General features: G+C 44.5%; 1 protein-coding gene across 1 annotated transcript in view; it reads left to right on the top strand.

Moving 5' to 3' along the window:
* Nucleotides 1–4,833: 4,833 nt before the first annotated feature.
* UCK2 (uridine-cytidine kinase 2) overlaps nucleotides 4,834–18,668 on the top strand; it is an 88,116-nt gene continuing 74,281 nt past the window's right edge. Inside the window, exon 1 of the mRNA XM_002760436.6 lies at nucleotides 4,834–5,152. Within this exon, the coding sequence (XP_002760482.1) occupies nucleotides 5,054–5,152 (99 nt within the window). The 5' untranslated portion in view covers nucleotides 4,834–5,053. The remainder of the gene's footprint in view (nucleotides 5,153–18,668) is intronic.

Below are 18,668 nucleotides of genomic sequence, written 5' to 3'. Positions count from 1 at the left end.
CTAGCACTTTGGGAAGCTGAGGCGGGCAGATCGCTTGAGCTTGTGAGTTCGAGACCAGTTAGGGCAACGTGGTGAAACCCCATCTCTACCAAAAGTACAAAAATTAGCCGGGTGTAATGGCTGGTGCCTGTAGTCCCAGCTACTTTGGGGGTCAGGCAGGAAGATTGCCTGAGCCCAGGAGGTGGCAGTTGCAGTGAGCCAAAACAGCACCACTGCACTATAGTCTGGATGACAGAATAAGACTTTGTCTCAAAAAAAAAAAAAAAAAAGAAATTATGTATGTAACCTGTCAAAGGCTATAAAGTTAGTAACAAAGCAAGATTATAAACTTTTGTTTTCTGACTACAGCTTATTCACCTTCTTTGCACCAGAACCGTGGTTCTCAAACTTTGGTGGGCATGAGAATCACCTGGAAGGCTTATAAAACACAGAATGTGGAGCTCCACACAGAGGGTTCCTGATTTACTAGTTCTGGGGTGGTAAGCGTTTGCATTCCCAGATGCTGCTGCTGCTGGTGTGAGACTGCACTATGTCGAGCTGCCTAACAGTACCTGAGAATGTAATTGATTAAGGTCACAGAGCTGGATGTGACTGATTAAGGTCAGAGAGTTTTAACATCATCCAGCCATCTTTTTAGAACAGTACTTATAAACTGACAAAGCAATTGCTGATTGCTAAAAGGTGGAAAGTAATTAGAAAGGTAATACAGAGAACAAAAATGCTTTGGATACATGATGAAGTGGGACAACATCTATTTTTCTGGCTGGGGAATGAGATAAACAGAGAATTAATCATAGTGCATGAAGCACCTAGAGTTAGGAGTTAGAACATTTCAGTTGGGTGCAAAATGTAATGTTCCTTGTCTAGTTCAGAACTACGGCTACTTAACGGAAGATGGCAGGCAGACAAAGGACTGTCAACAGCAATGTCTCTTATTGTTCTTTGGCTACAGCTGCAATTGCATACTCATGCTGACTTCATCCCCAAATGTTAACTAGGCCAGAACTTGATCAGACTGAAATCTGTAAAAGGAAAAAAAATTATCACAGATACCAAGAAAATGTATTTCCTTGAATCTGTTCTAACTCTGAATTTTGTTAAAAACATTCAATTTTTTTTTTTTTTTTTGCAGTGGGAGGGGAAGGAGGACAGCTTGAAATCACTTAATTCAGAATCTGCAGTGTAATTGTTATGGTAGGCTCAAATGTGATTTGAACATCCCTAGCTATGGGATTTGGTGACCAAGCTCCCAAGAGAGAATGACACGGCACAGGGAATAGCACAGGCAGCTTGCATTGCTTTATGGGGGACAGAGATGTGAAAGTCCTTGTTGAGGTCACTGGAGCTGAGAGTACTCTCCATAATTTAAATGGACACGGGTAATTTCCTTATATGTAGGCAAGCCACCCCTAGGGATAGGAAAGAGAAAGAAAAATAGGGAGTACAGAGTACAGATGTCTGTCCTCTGCTAATTAGGCCTTACCTTTATATAGAATGATTTGATTTTTTCAGAGCACTTTCATGTATATTAACTCATACACAGAGGTCAAATATTGTTATTATTAAACAAAGTACAGAGAAGTGTGGAAAGTTAGCTCAGTTAATGAATTACCTCAACCGGGTGACAGACGCATTAGGGTTAGATGGAGATAGTCACTCTGGAATGCCAAGAAAACAAAACATTCAGAAATAAGTATAGTAACCATATTAATACAATCAAGGGAACACTGCCTTTCCTTCCAAAGTGATGGAAATGAAGTTTACTTGTTGGTGTCTTCTTACTTCCATATTGATTCATTTATCATGTATTAAATATTTCCTACTTGCTTGTCATTCTGCTCAGTGGGCCTGGGGGATGTAGAAATGAGACATTATGTCTCTTCATTTATTACAGCCTTACAAGTTGCCAGAAACTGTTCTAGGTGTTAAGGATATAGTAATTTAAAAAAAAAAAAAAAAAAAAAAAAAAGAAATGTATAAGCCAGTGTGGAGTAAGTAAATTAAAATTAGCAAAGCAAAAGGAAATAAGTCCTATAAGAAAAATGCCTTGATGGATAGAGGGAAGGGTAGACGACCCTTTTTTAATCCATCAATTAAAATTAACAGAGCAAAAGGAAATATAAGAAAAATACCTTGATGGATAGAGGGATGGGTAGTTATGTTTTAAAGCCAGTATATATATAATACAACATTAATGATAGAGTCTAGGTGGTGGGTATATCGGTGTTTGCTGTAAATTCTTTCAACTGTGCTCGAAAATTTTTATGATAAAATATTATGGAAGAAACACTATAGGAGTGATAAGGAAGGTGGAGATTTGAGAAACGTTTATGAAAGACATGGCATTCTTTTTTTTTTTTTAAGAGATAGGCTGTAATCTGTCATAAGATTAGAAAAAAAAAGAGGTTAATAGAGGGGTATGATGGCAGGATCACTGCTGCAACCTTGAACTCCTGGGCTCAAGTAATCCTTCTGCCTCAGCCTCTGGTGTAGCTGGGACTACAGGTGTGCACCAGCATGCCCAGCTAATTTTTGTACTTTTTGTAGAGATGGGGGTCTCATTATGTTGCCCAGGCTGGTCTCAAACTCCTAGCCTCAAGTGATACTCACTCTTCTACCTCCCAAAATGTTGGGATTACAGGTGTGAGCCACCACACTGGCCTTTGGCATTGGTTTATCCTCCTCTTCTCCTTAACTACCTAATATCCCCTTGCTAACCCTTAGTTGTAGATTCAACTTCCAAATTCCAGCAGGATATAAAGAGCTCTACAAAAGCCCATGAGGACCAAGAAATCTATCTAGTAGAGAAAAGACCTTTTTGAGAAGAGGTTAACTCTAGGACCACCCAGAACTCACCTTGGCAAGACACCCCTTTAGGAAACTTTACCCAAATGCCTGCTTCTAGGTACCAGGTAGTGGCCACTCTCCCCATCTTTGTGTCCTGTCTGCTGCTACCAAGTCTGATGTCAGATGGTGATATAAAATACAGTCATCCCTAGATATACGCGGAGGGACCCGTCCCAGGACAGCCTGCATGTTACAAAACCCATGCATAAAGTCCCATAGTCAGCTCTGGGGAACCTGCATAAATGCTGTATTTTCCAACTGCCTTGGGTTCAGAAAAAAGTCGCATAAAAGTGAACCTCACAGGTTTGAACTGTTCAAGTATCAAATGCCATTTAAAAGTGAAAAAAAGTTTGTGTTTTCTGGTATCCTTTTTTGTTTGTTTGTTTTTTGACACAGGGTCTGGCTCTGTTGACCAGGCTAAAGTGCAGTGGGGTCATCACGGCTCGTTGCAGCCTGGATTTTCCTGGCTTGAGAGAAAATTATTATTATTATTATTATTATTATTATTTGAGACGCATTTTCGCTCTTGTTACCCAGGCTGGAGTGCAATGGCGCAATCTCAGCTCACTGCAATCTCAGCTCACTGCAACCTCCGCCTCCTGGGTTCAGGCAATTCTCCTGCCTCAGCCTCCTGAGTAGCTGGGATTACAGGCACGTGCCACCATGCCCAGCTAATTTTTTAGTAGAGACGGGGTTTCATCGTGTTGACCAGGATGGTCTCGATCTCTTGACCTTGTGATCCACCTGCCTCGGCCTCCCAAAGTGCTGGGATTACAGGCATGAGCCACCGCACCCAGCCGAGAAAATTATTTTTTTAACATAATTTTCAATTTAAGATAATTTACTAAGTTTCTAAAGATAATGCTACTGACATCAATTCTGTTTTAGATTGTAGGCCCCATCAGTTCGTTGATACCAGTCCCAAGTTCACAGAAGAGACTGGAAGTTATTAGGCGAGTTCTGCCTCTCTCAGGTGTGTCCCAGCAAAACTTCTCTTTCCAGTTTCAGCTCTTTAGAGACCTTTTCTCTTAAAACACTAATACAGGGTCTGACTGTACCAGCACTATTCTCAACACTTTACATATAATAATTCATTTAATTCTCCCAAAAATCCTGAGATGTAATTGCCATTATTATTCCCATTTAACAGATGAGAACACTGAAGCACAGAAAGATTAAGTAACTTGCTCAGGGACCTGGGCATGAATGCAGAAATCTGGCTACAGAGGTGGAGTCTGACAGTGCCTTTGTAAGTCACTAATTGCCAATCTCTGGAAAACCGGTTCAATCGAAGGTACTAATGGATCAAATGTCATTGTTTTCAGATACCCTAACTCCACAGGAAGCTCAGTGTATGGGATTTGAGATACTGTGCTTTAGAAGGGCACTTTTCATTAAAGCCCCTCAAATTGCCCTTCTCTAGAGAGTCGCACGAGGACAGGCCTGCTAAAAACGATGGCGCTGGGGGGTTTCCAAGACAGGAAATATCTAAAGCCAGCGGCTGACATATTATCTTGGCGAATGGGAGAAGGGAAAAAAAAAAACCCTCATTTTCTGGATACACAGGTTTTTAGCCTGGATAATGGATAAATGACTTTAACTCTGTTCCACCCTAATCTTCCAAGCTTGTTCAAATTTTGCTTCTGAGACCTGGGCGATTCCTTCTCATTTAATCTGCCTATGAATTTCTTCAAGCTTTTTATCCCTTCCGAAATAAGTGGTAGGTAGCATACCAAATTAAAACACAGAACAACGCGTTTCTTTCTCCCAGGGTCCGTCAGGGCGCGTCAGAGAAAGGGTTAACCCGCCGGGTGAGAGGGAGGGTCGGGCTCACACCTTTCGCTGCGACCTCGGGCGGCGGCGGCGGTGGGGCCCGGGAGGGGCGGAGGCTGGGGCCAGACGCCTCGCCGCCTCCGCCTCGGCGAATAGCAGCGCGCTGCCCGCCCGGATTGGAGCAGCAGCATCACGCTGACCTCTGCCTGGGATGTAAACCGGGCCGGCCGCTGCGGGCAAAGGAAGGCTCTTGGCTCCTCTGGGAAACTCAGCCCCATCACCCGGCTCTGAGCTGCTCGCAGACGAGCGGCGGCAGCCTCGGCCCCGGCAGCGCCCAGCGGCGGCTGCGGGAAGCGGAGGGAGCCCGACGCGGGCGCGGGCGGGGAGCGTGCGTCCGTTCGCACAGGCAGCGGGAGGAGGGGCGGCGCGAACCATGGCTGGGGATAGCGAGCAGACCCTGCAGAACCACCAGCAGCCCAACGGCGGCGAGCCCTTCCTCATCGGCGTCAGCGGGGGAACGGCCAGCGGCAAGGTACGGCGGGGCCCTGAGCCAGGCTCTCCTCCCAGCCCCGGTTCCCGGGCGGCGCATGTGGCGGGCGGCCGTGGGCCGTGTCAGTTGCTGCAGCCACCGCGTGGCCAGCGCGCCTCCGCTCCCGGCCGCGCTCCAGCGGCGAGTGCGCCCTGCGCGGCCTGGGGACGCTGCGGCGGGGGCGGGCGAACACTCGGGCCATTGAGGTTCCGGGGGTACGCGGCCACAATCGCAGGGCTGGAGTGCTTCCCTCGCTTTTCTCCCCGGCGTTAGTAACTCGTGGCCCCGGTCCTATGGGGGAAGGGCAAGGAGAGCGGATGCTTATTGTTTTCCAAGTCCAGTGTTGGGGGAGAGGGCTTTCCGCGGGATCCCCCACGAACCCCCGATGGACCCCCCCACCCCCGGTCTGGCACAGACGTGCTCGCCCCGCGGCGCAGCCCGGTGCCAAGGGCGGAGCGAGCCGGCAAGCGCGGCCGGGAGGGCGAGGGTGGCGGGAACGCGCGAGGCGGCGTCCCGGGGAAGGGGAGCCCGGTTTGGGGCTGCACGGAAGGGCTGAGGATTACAGGGGTTTCCGGGTAAAAGCCTGAGAGGCAAATAGATGCCGTGACATCAATGAAACGATGATACTAGGGGCTTCTGTTCTTTAAGGTTATAAGAGGAAACGTGGTCGGCTTCAGTGAGAAAGTTGTACTGGCTCCATGCTCTTCGGCGTCCGAGACGTTCGCGTCTTGGGTCTACGGAAGGGGGTCATCTTATGGGCGTCTGACTCTTAGAAGCCTGTTTCCTTTGTTTTATCAGCAAGGCAAGGAGAGACGAGGGAAATGACTTCCTAGCTTTACCCGGAGCTTTTTCTGCAGGTGGAGAAGGGTGGAGTCCTCCCAGATGGTTCTTTCTTTGCTCCCTTAACAGCCTTTAAGATGTGGCTACTTGTTTCTCCCACCGTTGAACACCCTCCAACTTCATTTGGAGCACGGGTTCCTCAAGGGAGCCTGCGAGCTGGGTGCTGGTTTGGAGAGGCAGGATGATGCTTCCCCCGGCTGGGGAGACCAGAGCAGGAAGGCTGGTTGTCGCCATGAGGAAAGAGCCACGAGGTTTTCGCTCCAGAGCCGACTTGTCAGTGGCCCCTCCTCCATTTTGGTTTTACATTTTTTTCCTCCAGGTCTGTACTGCTTTAGCGCAAAGAGCCCAGACTTGGCAGCTGGCACTGTGGAACTTCTTTACTGATTAAGTCAATCTTGTCCCTACCTCCCAGGGTTAGGAATCCGCCTGCTTTAGGTCCTGAAGTTTATGTTCTGTGTGCTCCCTGGTTGAAGGCTTTTAAAAAAAAAAAATTGTGATTTTTGAATGTATTCTTTACTATTACTTATACTAGTAATTCAAAGCAAAAGCAGAATGTTAGCCCTTTCAGGAAGCTTTACCTGTTCTTTTAGAATTATTCTTGCCCTTCTGTTTGCCTTGGCATATTCCTGTTGCATTGGGAGCATTTTTTTTTTTTTTTTTTTTTTTTGTTCATGGCTGTTTTCCCAGCCCTCCTAGCACAATGCCTGCCTGGCATGTAGTGGGGTCCAAATTTTAAGCTGAAGTCCAGTCCTCCTAGGTGAGGAGGAAACTTAAACTTGCATATGAGCTTTTATTTATTTATTTATTTATTTATTTATTTATTTTTTTTTTGAGACAAAGTTTCGCTCTTGTTACCCAGGCTGGAGTGCAATGGCACGATCTCGGCTCACCGCAACCTCCGCCTCCTGGATTCAGGCAATTCTCCTGCCTCGGCCTCCTGAGTAGCTGGGATTACAGGCACGCGCCACCATGCCTAGCTAATTTTTTGTATTTTTAGTAGAGACGGGGTTTCACCATGTTGACCAGGATGGTCTCGATCTCTTGACCTAATGATCCACCCGCCTCGGCCTCCCAAAGTGCTGGGATTACAGCCTTGAGCCACCGCGCCCGGCTTCATATGAGCTTTTAGACACAAAGTAACGTTGGTAATCATCTAAGTAATTTAGTTACCATGAGGGTGAAAACTGAGACCCTAAAAGGTGAATAATTCTGTTCTTGCGCGTTTCTCAGTTGTCACCTGTTCTAACTTGATGATTAGTAGAAGCTTTTGGTGTTACTTGGGTAAAGTGTGGGATGGGAGGTAGTAGTCAGCCAATATGGGAGTAGCTAATTCTCTGCTGTCTCTATTTTTTTTGTCCAGAAGGAAGAGTGTAGAAACTCCCAAGAAAGGAAGGGTCTGTTTTTTTTGCCGTTTTCAAAACATGTTGTACTTTTTTATTTATTAATTTAATTTTTTTGAGACAAGGTCTCACATTTCCACCCAGCCAAGAGTAAGTGGCAAAGTCACTGCTCACTGCAGCCTCAGCCTCCTGCTTGACCTCGTGATCCCCCTGTCTCCACCTCCCAAAGTGCTGGGATTACAGGTGTAAGACCCCACCTGGGCTGGCTTTTTAATTTTTTTCTTTTGTGGAGACTAGGTCACTATGTTGCCCAGGCTTGTCTGTACATTTTTGACATATGAGTGATTTGACATATGAGTGACATATGAGTTTGTTATCCTTTAAGATTATTAATGTTTTTGTCATTAAAAAAGTCCAAACCAGGCCTGGTAGCTCATGCCTGTAATCCCAGCATTTTGGGAGACAGGAGGATTGCAGGAGTCTGGGAGTTGGAGACTAGCCTGGGCAACATAGAGGGACCCTGTTTGTATAAAATGAAAATTGTGGTGGGTCGAGAAAGTTATTTTGACCTATGTTAAAAACCATATTCTCAGCTTGGGCAACATTGTGAGACTCGTTCTCTACAAAAAAATTAAAAAATTATCCAGGTGTGGTGGTGCATGCCTAGAGTCTGAGGTGGGAGGAACTCCTTGAGCATGGGAGGTTGAGGCTACAGTGAGCTGTGATTGTGCCACTGCACTACAACTTGGGTGACACAGCAAAACTGTCTCAAACAAAAACTAGAAAAGGTTATGGCTGGGTATGGTGGCTCACATCTAGTTCCAGCACTTTGGGAGGCCAAGACAGGAGGATGGTTTAAAAACCAGCCTGGGTAACAGAGACCCCGTTTCTACCAAAAAAAAAATAATTAGCCATGCCCCTGGTTTGTGCCACCAGCTACTCAGGAGGATGAGGCAGGAGGATGTCTTGAGCCTAGGACCTGGAGGCTGCAGTGAGCTTTGATGGTGTCACTGTACTCCAGACTGGGCAATATGGCAAGACCCCATCTCAAAACCAAACCCAACCAGATTCTCGTATTCCCTCCTAAAGGACAGGTCTAGAGATAACACTAAAAGAGGGAAAAAAAAACCCAGGCTAAACTTTACCCGCATACATATCTGTGACTTTTGAGTGCCATTCTGTTTCCTTTTCATCTTTGCCTGTTCCTTGTTCTTGTGACCTCTTCATTGGGCAATTAAAATAGCCTCTGAATCTGCTCCTTTATACTGCCATCAGAGTGGTCTTCCTTAGGAATAGCTCTGGTTGTAGCATTTTCCTTTTCAGAAACCTTGGGTAACTAACTCCCCATTGCTCAGTACGGGTCAAAAACTTCAGCTCAGTACAAATCCCCTTAGCCCTGAACATGATCCCAGGCTATTTATTATTGTTATTTTATTTTATTTTTGAGATGGAGTCTTGCTTTATTCCAGGCTGCAGTGCAGTGACATGATCTCAGCTCACTGCAACCTCTGCCTCCCGAGTTCAAGTGATTCCTCTGCCTCAGCCTCCCGAGTAGCTGGGACTTCAGGCGCCTGACACCATGCCTGGCTAATTTTTTGTATTTTAATAGAGATGGGGTTTCACCATGTTGCCCAGGATGCCTGACCTCATGATCCGCCCGCCTCAGCCTCCCAAAGTGCTGGGATTACAGGCGTTTGCCACTGCGCTTGACCTATTATTTTTATTTTATTTTTTGTTGAGATGGAGTCTCACTTTCACCCAGGCTGGAGTTCAGTGGTGCCATCTTGGCTTACTGAAACGTCCACCTCCTGAGTTCAAGCGATTCTCCTGCCTCAGCCTCCTGGGATTACAGGCATGCACCACCAGGTCTGGCTAAATTTTTTGTAGTTTTAGTAGAGATGGGGGTTTCACTGTGTTGGCCAGGCTGGTCTTGAACTCGTGACCTCAGGTGATTTTCCTGCCTCGGTCTCCCAAAGTGTTGGGATTACAGGCATGAGCCACTGTGTTTGGCCTTATTTTTCTATACAGCCAAGTGCACACAGACCATCTTACTGAACTGCCTTCACACGGTTTTGCTAAGTGGTCTTCTCTTTGGAATGGCCTTTAGTCCTTCCAAAGGCCCAGCTCTGTTAATACTTCCTGGAGGGAGCTTTGTTACCCATTTCCTTAGTGAGAATTACTTTTTTCTTTCTTCGGGTTCCACAGACTTACCATACCTTGCTTATTTGTTGACAGCTTCTTCCATCAGCTTATGTGTTCTGTGAGAGAATACTTTTTCTTTTTCTTTGTTTTAAGACGGAGTTTGGCTCTTAGTACCCAGGCTGGAGTGCAATGGCGTGATCTTGGCTCACTGCAACCTCTGCCTCCTGGGTTCAAGCAATTCTCCTACCTCAGCCTCCTGAGTAGCTGGGACTATTGGCTGTGCCACCACGCCCAGCTAATTTTTGTATTTTTAGTAGAGACGGGGTTTCACCCTGTTGACCAGGATGGTCTCGATCTCTTGACCTCGTGATCCACCCGCCTCAACCTCCCAAAGTGCTGGGATTATAGGCATGAGCCACTGCGCCCTGCCAAGAGAATACTTTTTCTTACTTACCTGTTTAAGTGCTTGGGATTGAAGGGAAGGAAATACAGATTTAAGGAACCACGAGAGAAGGTCTCTGTCTTTAGCAGTTTACTGTTTATAAATTGTTTCCACTGTTCTTTTCACCAAGCCACTTCATCATTAAAGTATTTGATTATTCCTTATGAAGTCAGGCAGGTGTCTTCCTTACTGGTAGACAACAGTGAAAGATAAGGCTGGGGGAACTTCTGACTTAGTGATAGGACTGGGATTGGGATCTAGTTATTTTTTTGAGATAGTCTTGCTCTGTCACCCAGGCTGGAGTGCAAGGGCGTGACCTCGGCTTACTGCAACCTCCGCCTCCCAAGTTCAGGTGATTCTCCTGCCTCAGCCTCCTGAGTAGCTGGGATTATAGATGCCCACTACAACATCTGGCTGATTTTTGTATTTTTAGTAGAGATGGGGTTTCACCATATTGGCTAGTCTTGAACTCCTGACCTCCAAAAGTGCTTGGATAACAGGCATGAGCCACTGCACCTGGCATTTTTTTCCCCCTTTTTAAAAATCTGTTCCTGTTTTGAATTTTCTCCACAAGCAGTGGCCTCTTCGTGTGAGTATTTTTAGGGAGGCTGGGATGTGTGTAATACAGGACAAGAGAGGAAAGGGGACTGCTACCTCAGGGCAGCTTGGCCATGAGTCAGCATCTGCTTTTGGAGTGCTTCAGAATGTGCTCAGGGCCCACGTCAGCTCTCACTGTCCTGTTCCTGGAACCTCGGTTGCCATCGCCATCCAGCCAGCTCACGTATTCCACACCTTCCTATCAGGTGCTCCTGGAACTGGGGGGGGCTGGTTTGGTCCTTCTGTTTTTCTCAGAGCTGGCATTTTGTGTTTTCCGTCACCTCAAACTGCTGCCACGGCCAGGAATGCCTGGTGTGATGGCCCTTCTGACCTCCTTCCCTTTCCCCCTTGCTCTGGCTAGTCCCGCCACACCCACTCTTGGCATGGCAGGTTTTCCCTCAGCCAAGGATGTCCGCACTTGGTGTCTGCTCTGCCTGAAACTCTGCTGCTGGTTTACTGAGCCATGCCTGGCACGATGTCTGGTGGAATGAAGAAGAAACCCTGGGTCCTGCTGCCTCCAGTAGTTTCTCTCCTGCTGCCTTTCCTCAGGCCGTGTTTCTTCTTATTCCTTGAGTGTCTTTGAAGCATGGTTTCTGATGCTCACTCTGGCGGTGGTCACCTGCCAGTTCACTACATAGCATTTGCTTTCATGTCATTTCTTTGTCAAGTCTTGCTTTTATGAGGTTCTGTGATGGAGACAGATTGTGTTTGGGAATGGCACTGCTGAAGACCTGATCTTTTTTGTTAGTAGGCGCTGTGGTGGTGCTGTTGGAACTACTTAAGGTCTCTAAATCTTAGATTTGTATTTCAGTATTTAAAAATCAACAAAAAAGGGTTGAGAGTATACTCCGTTTATATGTCTCTATGCATATGTCTGTGTGCTCTCTTGTCTACTAAACCATTTTAATCATTAAGCTGATTTATCATGAGCCTTTGATCCTTTCATCATATATATGAAATATGTGAGCATAACCCACATATAATTATGACGTATAAAGTAGGAATAAAAAATGAGAAAAATGAAATGTTTAGAAACATAATTTCTTTAATGGTATAAAATCTTTTGTTACTAAAATATTGTTATTATTATTTTTTTGAGATGGAGTTTCGCTCTTGTTACCCAGGCTGGAGTGCAATGGCGCGATCTCGGCTCACCGCAACCTCCGCCTCCTGGGTTCAGGCAATTCTCCTGCCTCAGCCTCCTGAGTAGCTGGGATTACAGGCACGCGCCACCATGCCCAGCTAATTTTTTGTGTATTTAGTAGAGACGGGGTTTCACCATGTTGACCAGGATGGTCTTGATCTCTTGACCTCGTGATCCACCCGCCTCGGCCTCCCAAAGTGCTGGGATTACAGGCTTGAGCCACCGCGCCCATCTAAAATATTATTTGTGATTGAAGTTTGAAAGAGGTTTTATTTTTTATTATTTATTTATTTTTTACAGAGACAGGGTTTCACCATGTTGGCCAGGATGGTCTCGATCTCTTGACCTTGTGATCTGCCTGCCTCGGCCTCCCAGAGTGCTGGGATTGCAGGCGTGAGCCACTGTGCCCGGCCATAAGAGGTTTTATTTTTAAAAATTTTGTTTAATAATTGGTGATTCTTGGATGACCTTGGTGGCGGTAGTTTTGGTGATCATTCAAGACTGAAGGTTTTGTTCTAAATTTAGTCTTCTGAATTTTTTTTTAATGGTTATCATGTTTGAAAAAGGTACCCCATAAAGAGATCCAAGTAGAAGAAAGTCGTCATTTTGCAGTACTTACTAAAGCATGATATTCCCATCCTCCAATTATGCTATGGCTTTTCTTTAAAATGAGCTAGAAAATTTTCAGTTTTTGTTGTCCATTGGTTATTTTTTACAAACCAGGGTGCTACATTTAAAGTTTAACTAGTATATTCAAAACCCACTGAAAATCCTCATTAGAAATATTTTAAAATAGATTAAAAATGTAATTTCTATTTGCAAGCTTTTACAAGTTTCTGTTTATGAGTTTTATAGGTACCCATTTTATTTATTTATTTATTTATTTATTTATTATTTTTTTTTTTAAGAGACAGGGTTTCACCATGTTGGCCGCCAGACTGATCTCGAACTTCTGACCTCAGGTTATCCTCCCGCCTCAGCTTCCCAAAGTACTGGGATTACAGGTGTGAGCCACCGCGCCCAGCCTAGGTACACACTTTTTGACAACAAAGTTGCTTAACGATAGAAACATTTTCAAATATCTTTTTTTTTTTTTTTTGAGACGGAGTTTCGCTCTTGTTACCCAGGCTGGAGTGCAATGGCGCGATCTCAGCTCACCGCAACCTCCGCCTCCTGGGTTCAGGCAATTCTCCTGCCTCAGCCCCCTGAGTAGCTGGGATTACAGGCACGCGCCACCATGCCCAGCTAATTTTTTGTATTTTTAGTAGAGACGGGGTTTCACCATGTTGACCCAGGATGGTCTTGATCTCTTGACCTCGTGATCCACCCGCCTCGGCCTCCCAAAGTGCTGGGATTACAGGCTTGAGCCACTGCGCCCGGCCAAATATCTTTTCAAAATAATTTAAAGTAAATATTTTAATTTTTTCTTAATCTTACCTAAAACTTTAACCCTGCACAAAATAGCAAATCAAATAAGATGGGTCTCACTTTTTTGGCCTAAGTCAGAGTACAGTGGTGCAATCGTGACTCACTCCAACCTCCGTCTCCCTGGCTCAAGCTATCTTTCCACCTGGACAGGTGACCGTACCTTTTCTTCCTGTCCCATGTGGTCTTTAGTAAGAATTTTGCCTGGTACACATGTAGCAGAAACATAAGAATTTTGTGTGGGTTGCAGAGTTGTGCTTCCTTCTTTATTCAGTCCATAAGTATGCTATTTGGTCTAATATTTTTATTTTTTTTTGTGGCTGAGTAGCAGGGAGCAGGGGCTGTTTTGTCATCTCAGCTAGCATGCTCTGCTTTCCCTTGCCTGTTCTCTAGAAGTCCAAAGTTCTGTGTCTCTGGGATTGCTTTTCCTTGGGAGTGGAGATGAGCACTGTCTTTGACCTTTGCAGGCTTCTGGTCTCCTAGGCTGTCTAGAGAAAGCTGGTGGTAGAATGGGCTGATAAGAGTGCTGATTTTGGACTATGGTCTAAAAGACATTTTTACATTCATAACCACTAAGAGAATTTTGGAGAATTCTTCATCCCATTTTGCACATGTATATCTTTTTATATATTATAAAACATTTTTTATATTATAAAATATATAATTATGTATACATTATATATATACATGCATATATATAAACATGTATATGTGCAAAATGGGACGATTCTCTGTAATTCTCTTATATATTATAAAATATATAATTATATATTTATATGTAATTTACATATTTATAATTCATGTGTGTTATTTATATTTTAATTAGTTATTATTATTTTTTTTTAGCGACTGTGTCTCACTGTGTTGCCCAGGCTGGCCTTGAACTCCTGGCTTCAAGCAGTCCTCCTGTCTTGGCCTCCCAGAGTGCTGGGACTACAGGCATGAGCCAGTGTACTGGACCCCATCACATATTTTTGACATCAGTTTTTTTCATTATAACTGAAGTGTTGAAAAGGAAGTAATATCTGATATATTGTAAATATACACTTAAAAACAACAATTGTTTTATTATTTTTTAAAATGTATCTGATGGGTTCTAAATACTGTAATAATTTCACCATGGTCATACATTTTAAAACATATAGATGAACAAGATTTTGAGTCAGAAGTGTTCATTTTTCTTTTTTCCTCAATCATATTTCAGTTCTGCCTCCCTGCAAAACATTAATTTATTTATTTTTATGCTTGAAAACATTTCATTGGTCATTCTATTATACATGATGAAAGTATAAGTTAAAATTTTATTTCCTGTTCTCATAAATCTAAGTATTTATTTGTTTTGGATTGCATTACTGCTGTACTTATTAGTATAAAATTTCTCAAAACAAATGGATGTATTATACATTTTTTTTGAAGAAAGCATTTTGATGAGATAGAGCCTTCCACCCCCAATTATTTCATGATTCTGTGGATAATTAGTATTTAATGCTAGAATAAGATTTTTCATTTGTATAATTGTCTGAGCTTTAAGGAACGCTGTTGACATAAATCAGTAGATGGGAATGGAAAGAATATTGTTATATCGAGGTCACGCAAGACCCAGTTTTTACCTTTGAAATTATATGTCAAAATGCAGGGATTTTTATCAGTCAACTAGCCTGCCATTCATTTTCTCTAGTTTTGTAGAAAGCAGGAAAACCAGAAACCTCCAGACTTGAAAAAGGAATTGTTATTCAGTCATTAAGTCATACATCTTCCAGTATCAGCACTAGTATTTTAGATCACCTTTTTGCATGGATTCAGGATGGGAGGGGTGATGGGCCTTTATTTTGCAAAGTTGCAAAGTGGGAGAAGCCTGATTGTGAAAGGGTCTCCTTGCCCTCCTGTGGCTTGGGAAACTTTTATGTACCCTAGTTTGAAGACAACTGATTTAGGTAGTTTGGTGTCTCAGTCTGTGTTGTGCAGCTTATAGCAGAATACCTGATAATGAACAGAAATTTATTTCTCACAGTTCTGGAGGCTAAGAAGTCCAAAGCTGAGGGTCTGACACCTGGCCTTTTTGCTATGTCATGGCCATCCCAAGAGGAGAGGAGGAAGAGAGAAAGTGGGTGTCCTTGTGCACAAGAGGTTCAAACTCATCCTTTTTTTTTCCCTTTTTTTTTGAAATGGAGTTTTGCTATTGTTACCCAGGCTGGAGTGCAATGGCGCGATCTCAGCTCACCGCAACCTCCGCCTCCTGGGTTCAAGCAATTCTCCTGCCTCAGCCTCCCGAGTAGCTGGGACTACAGGCACGTGCCACCATGCCCAGCTAATTTTTGTATTTTTAGTAGAGATGGGGTTTCACCATGTTGACCAGGATGGTCTTGATCTCTGGACCTCGTGATCCACCTGCCTTGGCTTCCCAAAGTGCTGGGATTATAGGCGTGAGCCACTGCACCCAGCCCAAACTCATCCTTTTATAAGGAACCCACCCCTGTGATAATGAATCTGCTCCACAATAATGGCATTAATCTAGCTCATGAGGGCGGTGCCTCAATGATCCAAACACCTCCCATCAGGTCCCACTTCCCAACACTGGCACATTGGGCATCAAGTTTCCAACACATGAACTTTGGAGGATACTTTCAAACCACAGCACTTGTGTTCCAGCCCACTGTTGCCACTTATTAAGTACCTGTATTTTCATCTACAGAAGGTCCTTAGAGCCTTTACCTTTTCACATTCTGTAACTAGCTTTGAGTATCCTATAATTGTTACCACTGATCACACAGACAAAGTACTTCTTGAATCTGAACCTGTGTAAGTGGTAGGCATTTATAAGCTCTCTTTGGTGGGGTTCTGAAAGACTGACATACCCTGCCATTTGCCAGCATTCTTCTCAACTGGATACCAGTCAGATTTCCTGAAGGTCTGGGGACCCTGTATGACTTACTGTCACTTTTAAGCCTTTGCAGATGTTGTTCTTTTGCTCTTTTTGACTGTTCCTCTTCTGTGTTGCTAAAGCGTCCTAAACAGTCCTAAGTTACAGAATTTTTTTTTTTTTTGCCAATCAGTTTGAGCTTATAAGGTTGCTCAGGTTAGCCTTGAACTCATGACCTCGCCTTTGCAAGCGCCACGACCTCCGGCGGGAGCCACTTTGGACCCCAAGTTACAGAGTTTTTGTATCCTCTTCCTATGTGGTCTTTGCTTGTTTAGTCTCTTCTTCTCTAGACTAAGCTCTCAGGATCAGGGACTTTGTTTTAGCTCACTATTGCATGGTCCAAAAACAGGAAGGATGAGTTTCTCAAATGTTTGTTGAATAACCAAATATTAAGGATTTTTTTTTTTTCAAACTCCATGTATCATAGGAATCTCAACATGTCCAATATTGAACTCCTCATCTCGCCTCTTAAACATGCTTGGTCATCAGCCTTCACCATCTCAGTTGATGGCAACTACGTCTTTCTAGTTGCTCAGGCCTAAAGCCTTGGGGTTATCCTTGACTAGTCTTTCTTTTGTAGTCTCTCAGGCTCTCTAGAGAGAGCTTATGAAGAATGGGCTGGTTTGGACTGTGGTCTTCAAACATGGTTTGTATTCATAATTGCTAAGTCACTTGGATCCAGTCCATTAAGAAATCCCGTTGGCCCTGCCTTCACAACGCATCTGCAGTCTGAGCTCTTTTCCACTCCTTTGCTTCTACCCTGGTCCAGGTCGCCATCATCTCAGTTGCATCACTGCAGTTGTCTCCTGACCCATCTCCCTCTTCCTTCTTTGTATACACATTCTGTTCTCATAACAGCCACAGTGATCCCGTTAAAGTGAAAGTTGGATAGGCCGGGCACGGTGTGGCTCATGCTTGTAATCCCAGCACTTTGGGAGGCCAAGGAAGGTGGATCACGAAGTTAGGACTTCAAGACCATCTTGGCCAAGATGGTGAAACCCCGTCTGTACTAAAACTACAAAAATTAGCCGGGCGTGGTGGTGAGTGTCTATAATTCTAAACTATTTGGGAGATTGAGGCGGGAGAATCCCTTGAACCCAGGAGGTGGAGGTTGCAGTGAGCTGAGATTGCGCCATTGCAATCCAGCCTGGGTAACAGAACAAGACTCTGAAACCAAGACTCCAACTCAAAAAGTTGGATAATTTCCTGCTCTGATATAACCCTGCAGTGGCTTCCCATTTTGCTCCTAGTAAATTAAGTCTGTAACAAGATCAGGAGGGCCCTACAAATGGGTCCTTTGCACTGGCTGTTCATTCTGCCAGGGCATCTCTTGATATCAGTGTAATTAACCAACTTCCCTATTTCAAGTGCTGCTCATGTGTCTCCTCATGGTCACTCTATTTAAAATTGTACACATTAGACACTCAAATATCTGTTGAATGTTTGAAGAATGAGTTACTTTGCTCAGTTACCACTTCTAATGCTAGTTTTAGCATGAAACCTGTTGCTGGGGGATGTAGAGAGCTGTCTGTTTGCTGTTCACATTTGTATTTTCTCTTGGGTTCCTATCACCTGAATAAGATTTGCTGGCACACTGGCAGTCAGTCACAGAACTTGGTCTAACTGTGCCTGCTAGATGGCTTAGATGCCTATTTAGTGGTACATTAAAAAAAAAATCAGGCTGGGTGCAGTGGCTCATGCCTGTAATCCCAGCACTTTGGGAGGCTGAGGTGGGTGAAATCACTTGAGGTCAGGAGTTCAAGACCAGCCTATATGGTGAAACCCCATCTCTACTAAAAATACAAAAATTAGCTGGGTGTGGTGGTGTGCGCCTATAGTCTCAGCTATTCGGGAGGTTGAGACAGGAGAACTGCTTGAACCTGCAGCAAAGGCTGCAGTGAGCTGAGATCATGCCACTACAATCCAGCCTGGGTAACACGACAAGTCTTGGGGTGGGGATGGGGGAAGGCTGGCCAACGAGCCTTTCCAGACAGCGCAACTGCACAGAACATGAATCACAGTACCGGCAAGTGACTTTTGCCCACTGCATAAGCATTGCCATGTGTATCCCTCTGCATACAGTTTATTGTTTAATCCTAACACCTTTCTACACCAGACATTGTCTCCTTTCACGCATGTAGGAATAGGTTCAGAAGAAACAGATTAAAAGTGGTGGAGCAGGATGTTAACACAAGCCTGGCTGACTCCAACACCCACATGCTCCACTCCATCAAGCTGCCTGGGCTTGGCTCAACAAGGAAGCATTTTCTGAACAAACCAGGGATTCTCAACCCTAACTTGAAGTGGAGACATTTTAAAGCATTCGATCACACCCCAAACACCTTAAACTCCACCAAGACCCAGCAAGCAGGGCCTCATGGCAGACCTAGGACTGAGTTCTTCCCAGAAGATGCCTCCAAAGCACAAGCTTTTCCACCTTAACAATGGATGTCTCCAGAAATAAAATGGCCAATCTGATGCCCACTTCAGCTTGTGTCCTCCCTCTGTAGTCAGTCAAGGAGGGCTCACTCAGCTTGCATTTCCTTCCTGAGAGTATTCACTACTCTCTTGTTCAAACACTATGTATCACTCAGTATTCTATTCCTCCTGCTCTCAAATGTTTAGTTTCTCTACAAAAGGAGGTAGAGAAAAATGTAACCACTGACTAA

This window comes from Callithrix jacchus, chromosome 18 (genome assembly GCF_049354715.1).
Source record: "Callithrix jacchus isolate 240 chromosome 18, calJac240_pri, whole genome shotgun sequence".
NCBI classification, from domain to species: domain Eukaryota; kingdom Metazoa; phylum Chordata; class Mammalia; order Primates; family Cebidae; genus Callithrix; species Callithrix jacchus.
The sequence above is the reverse complement of the archived record's forward strand: the minus strand, read 5'-3'. Positions and strand labels throughout refer to the sequence as shown.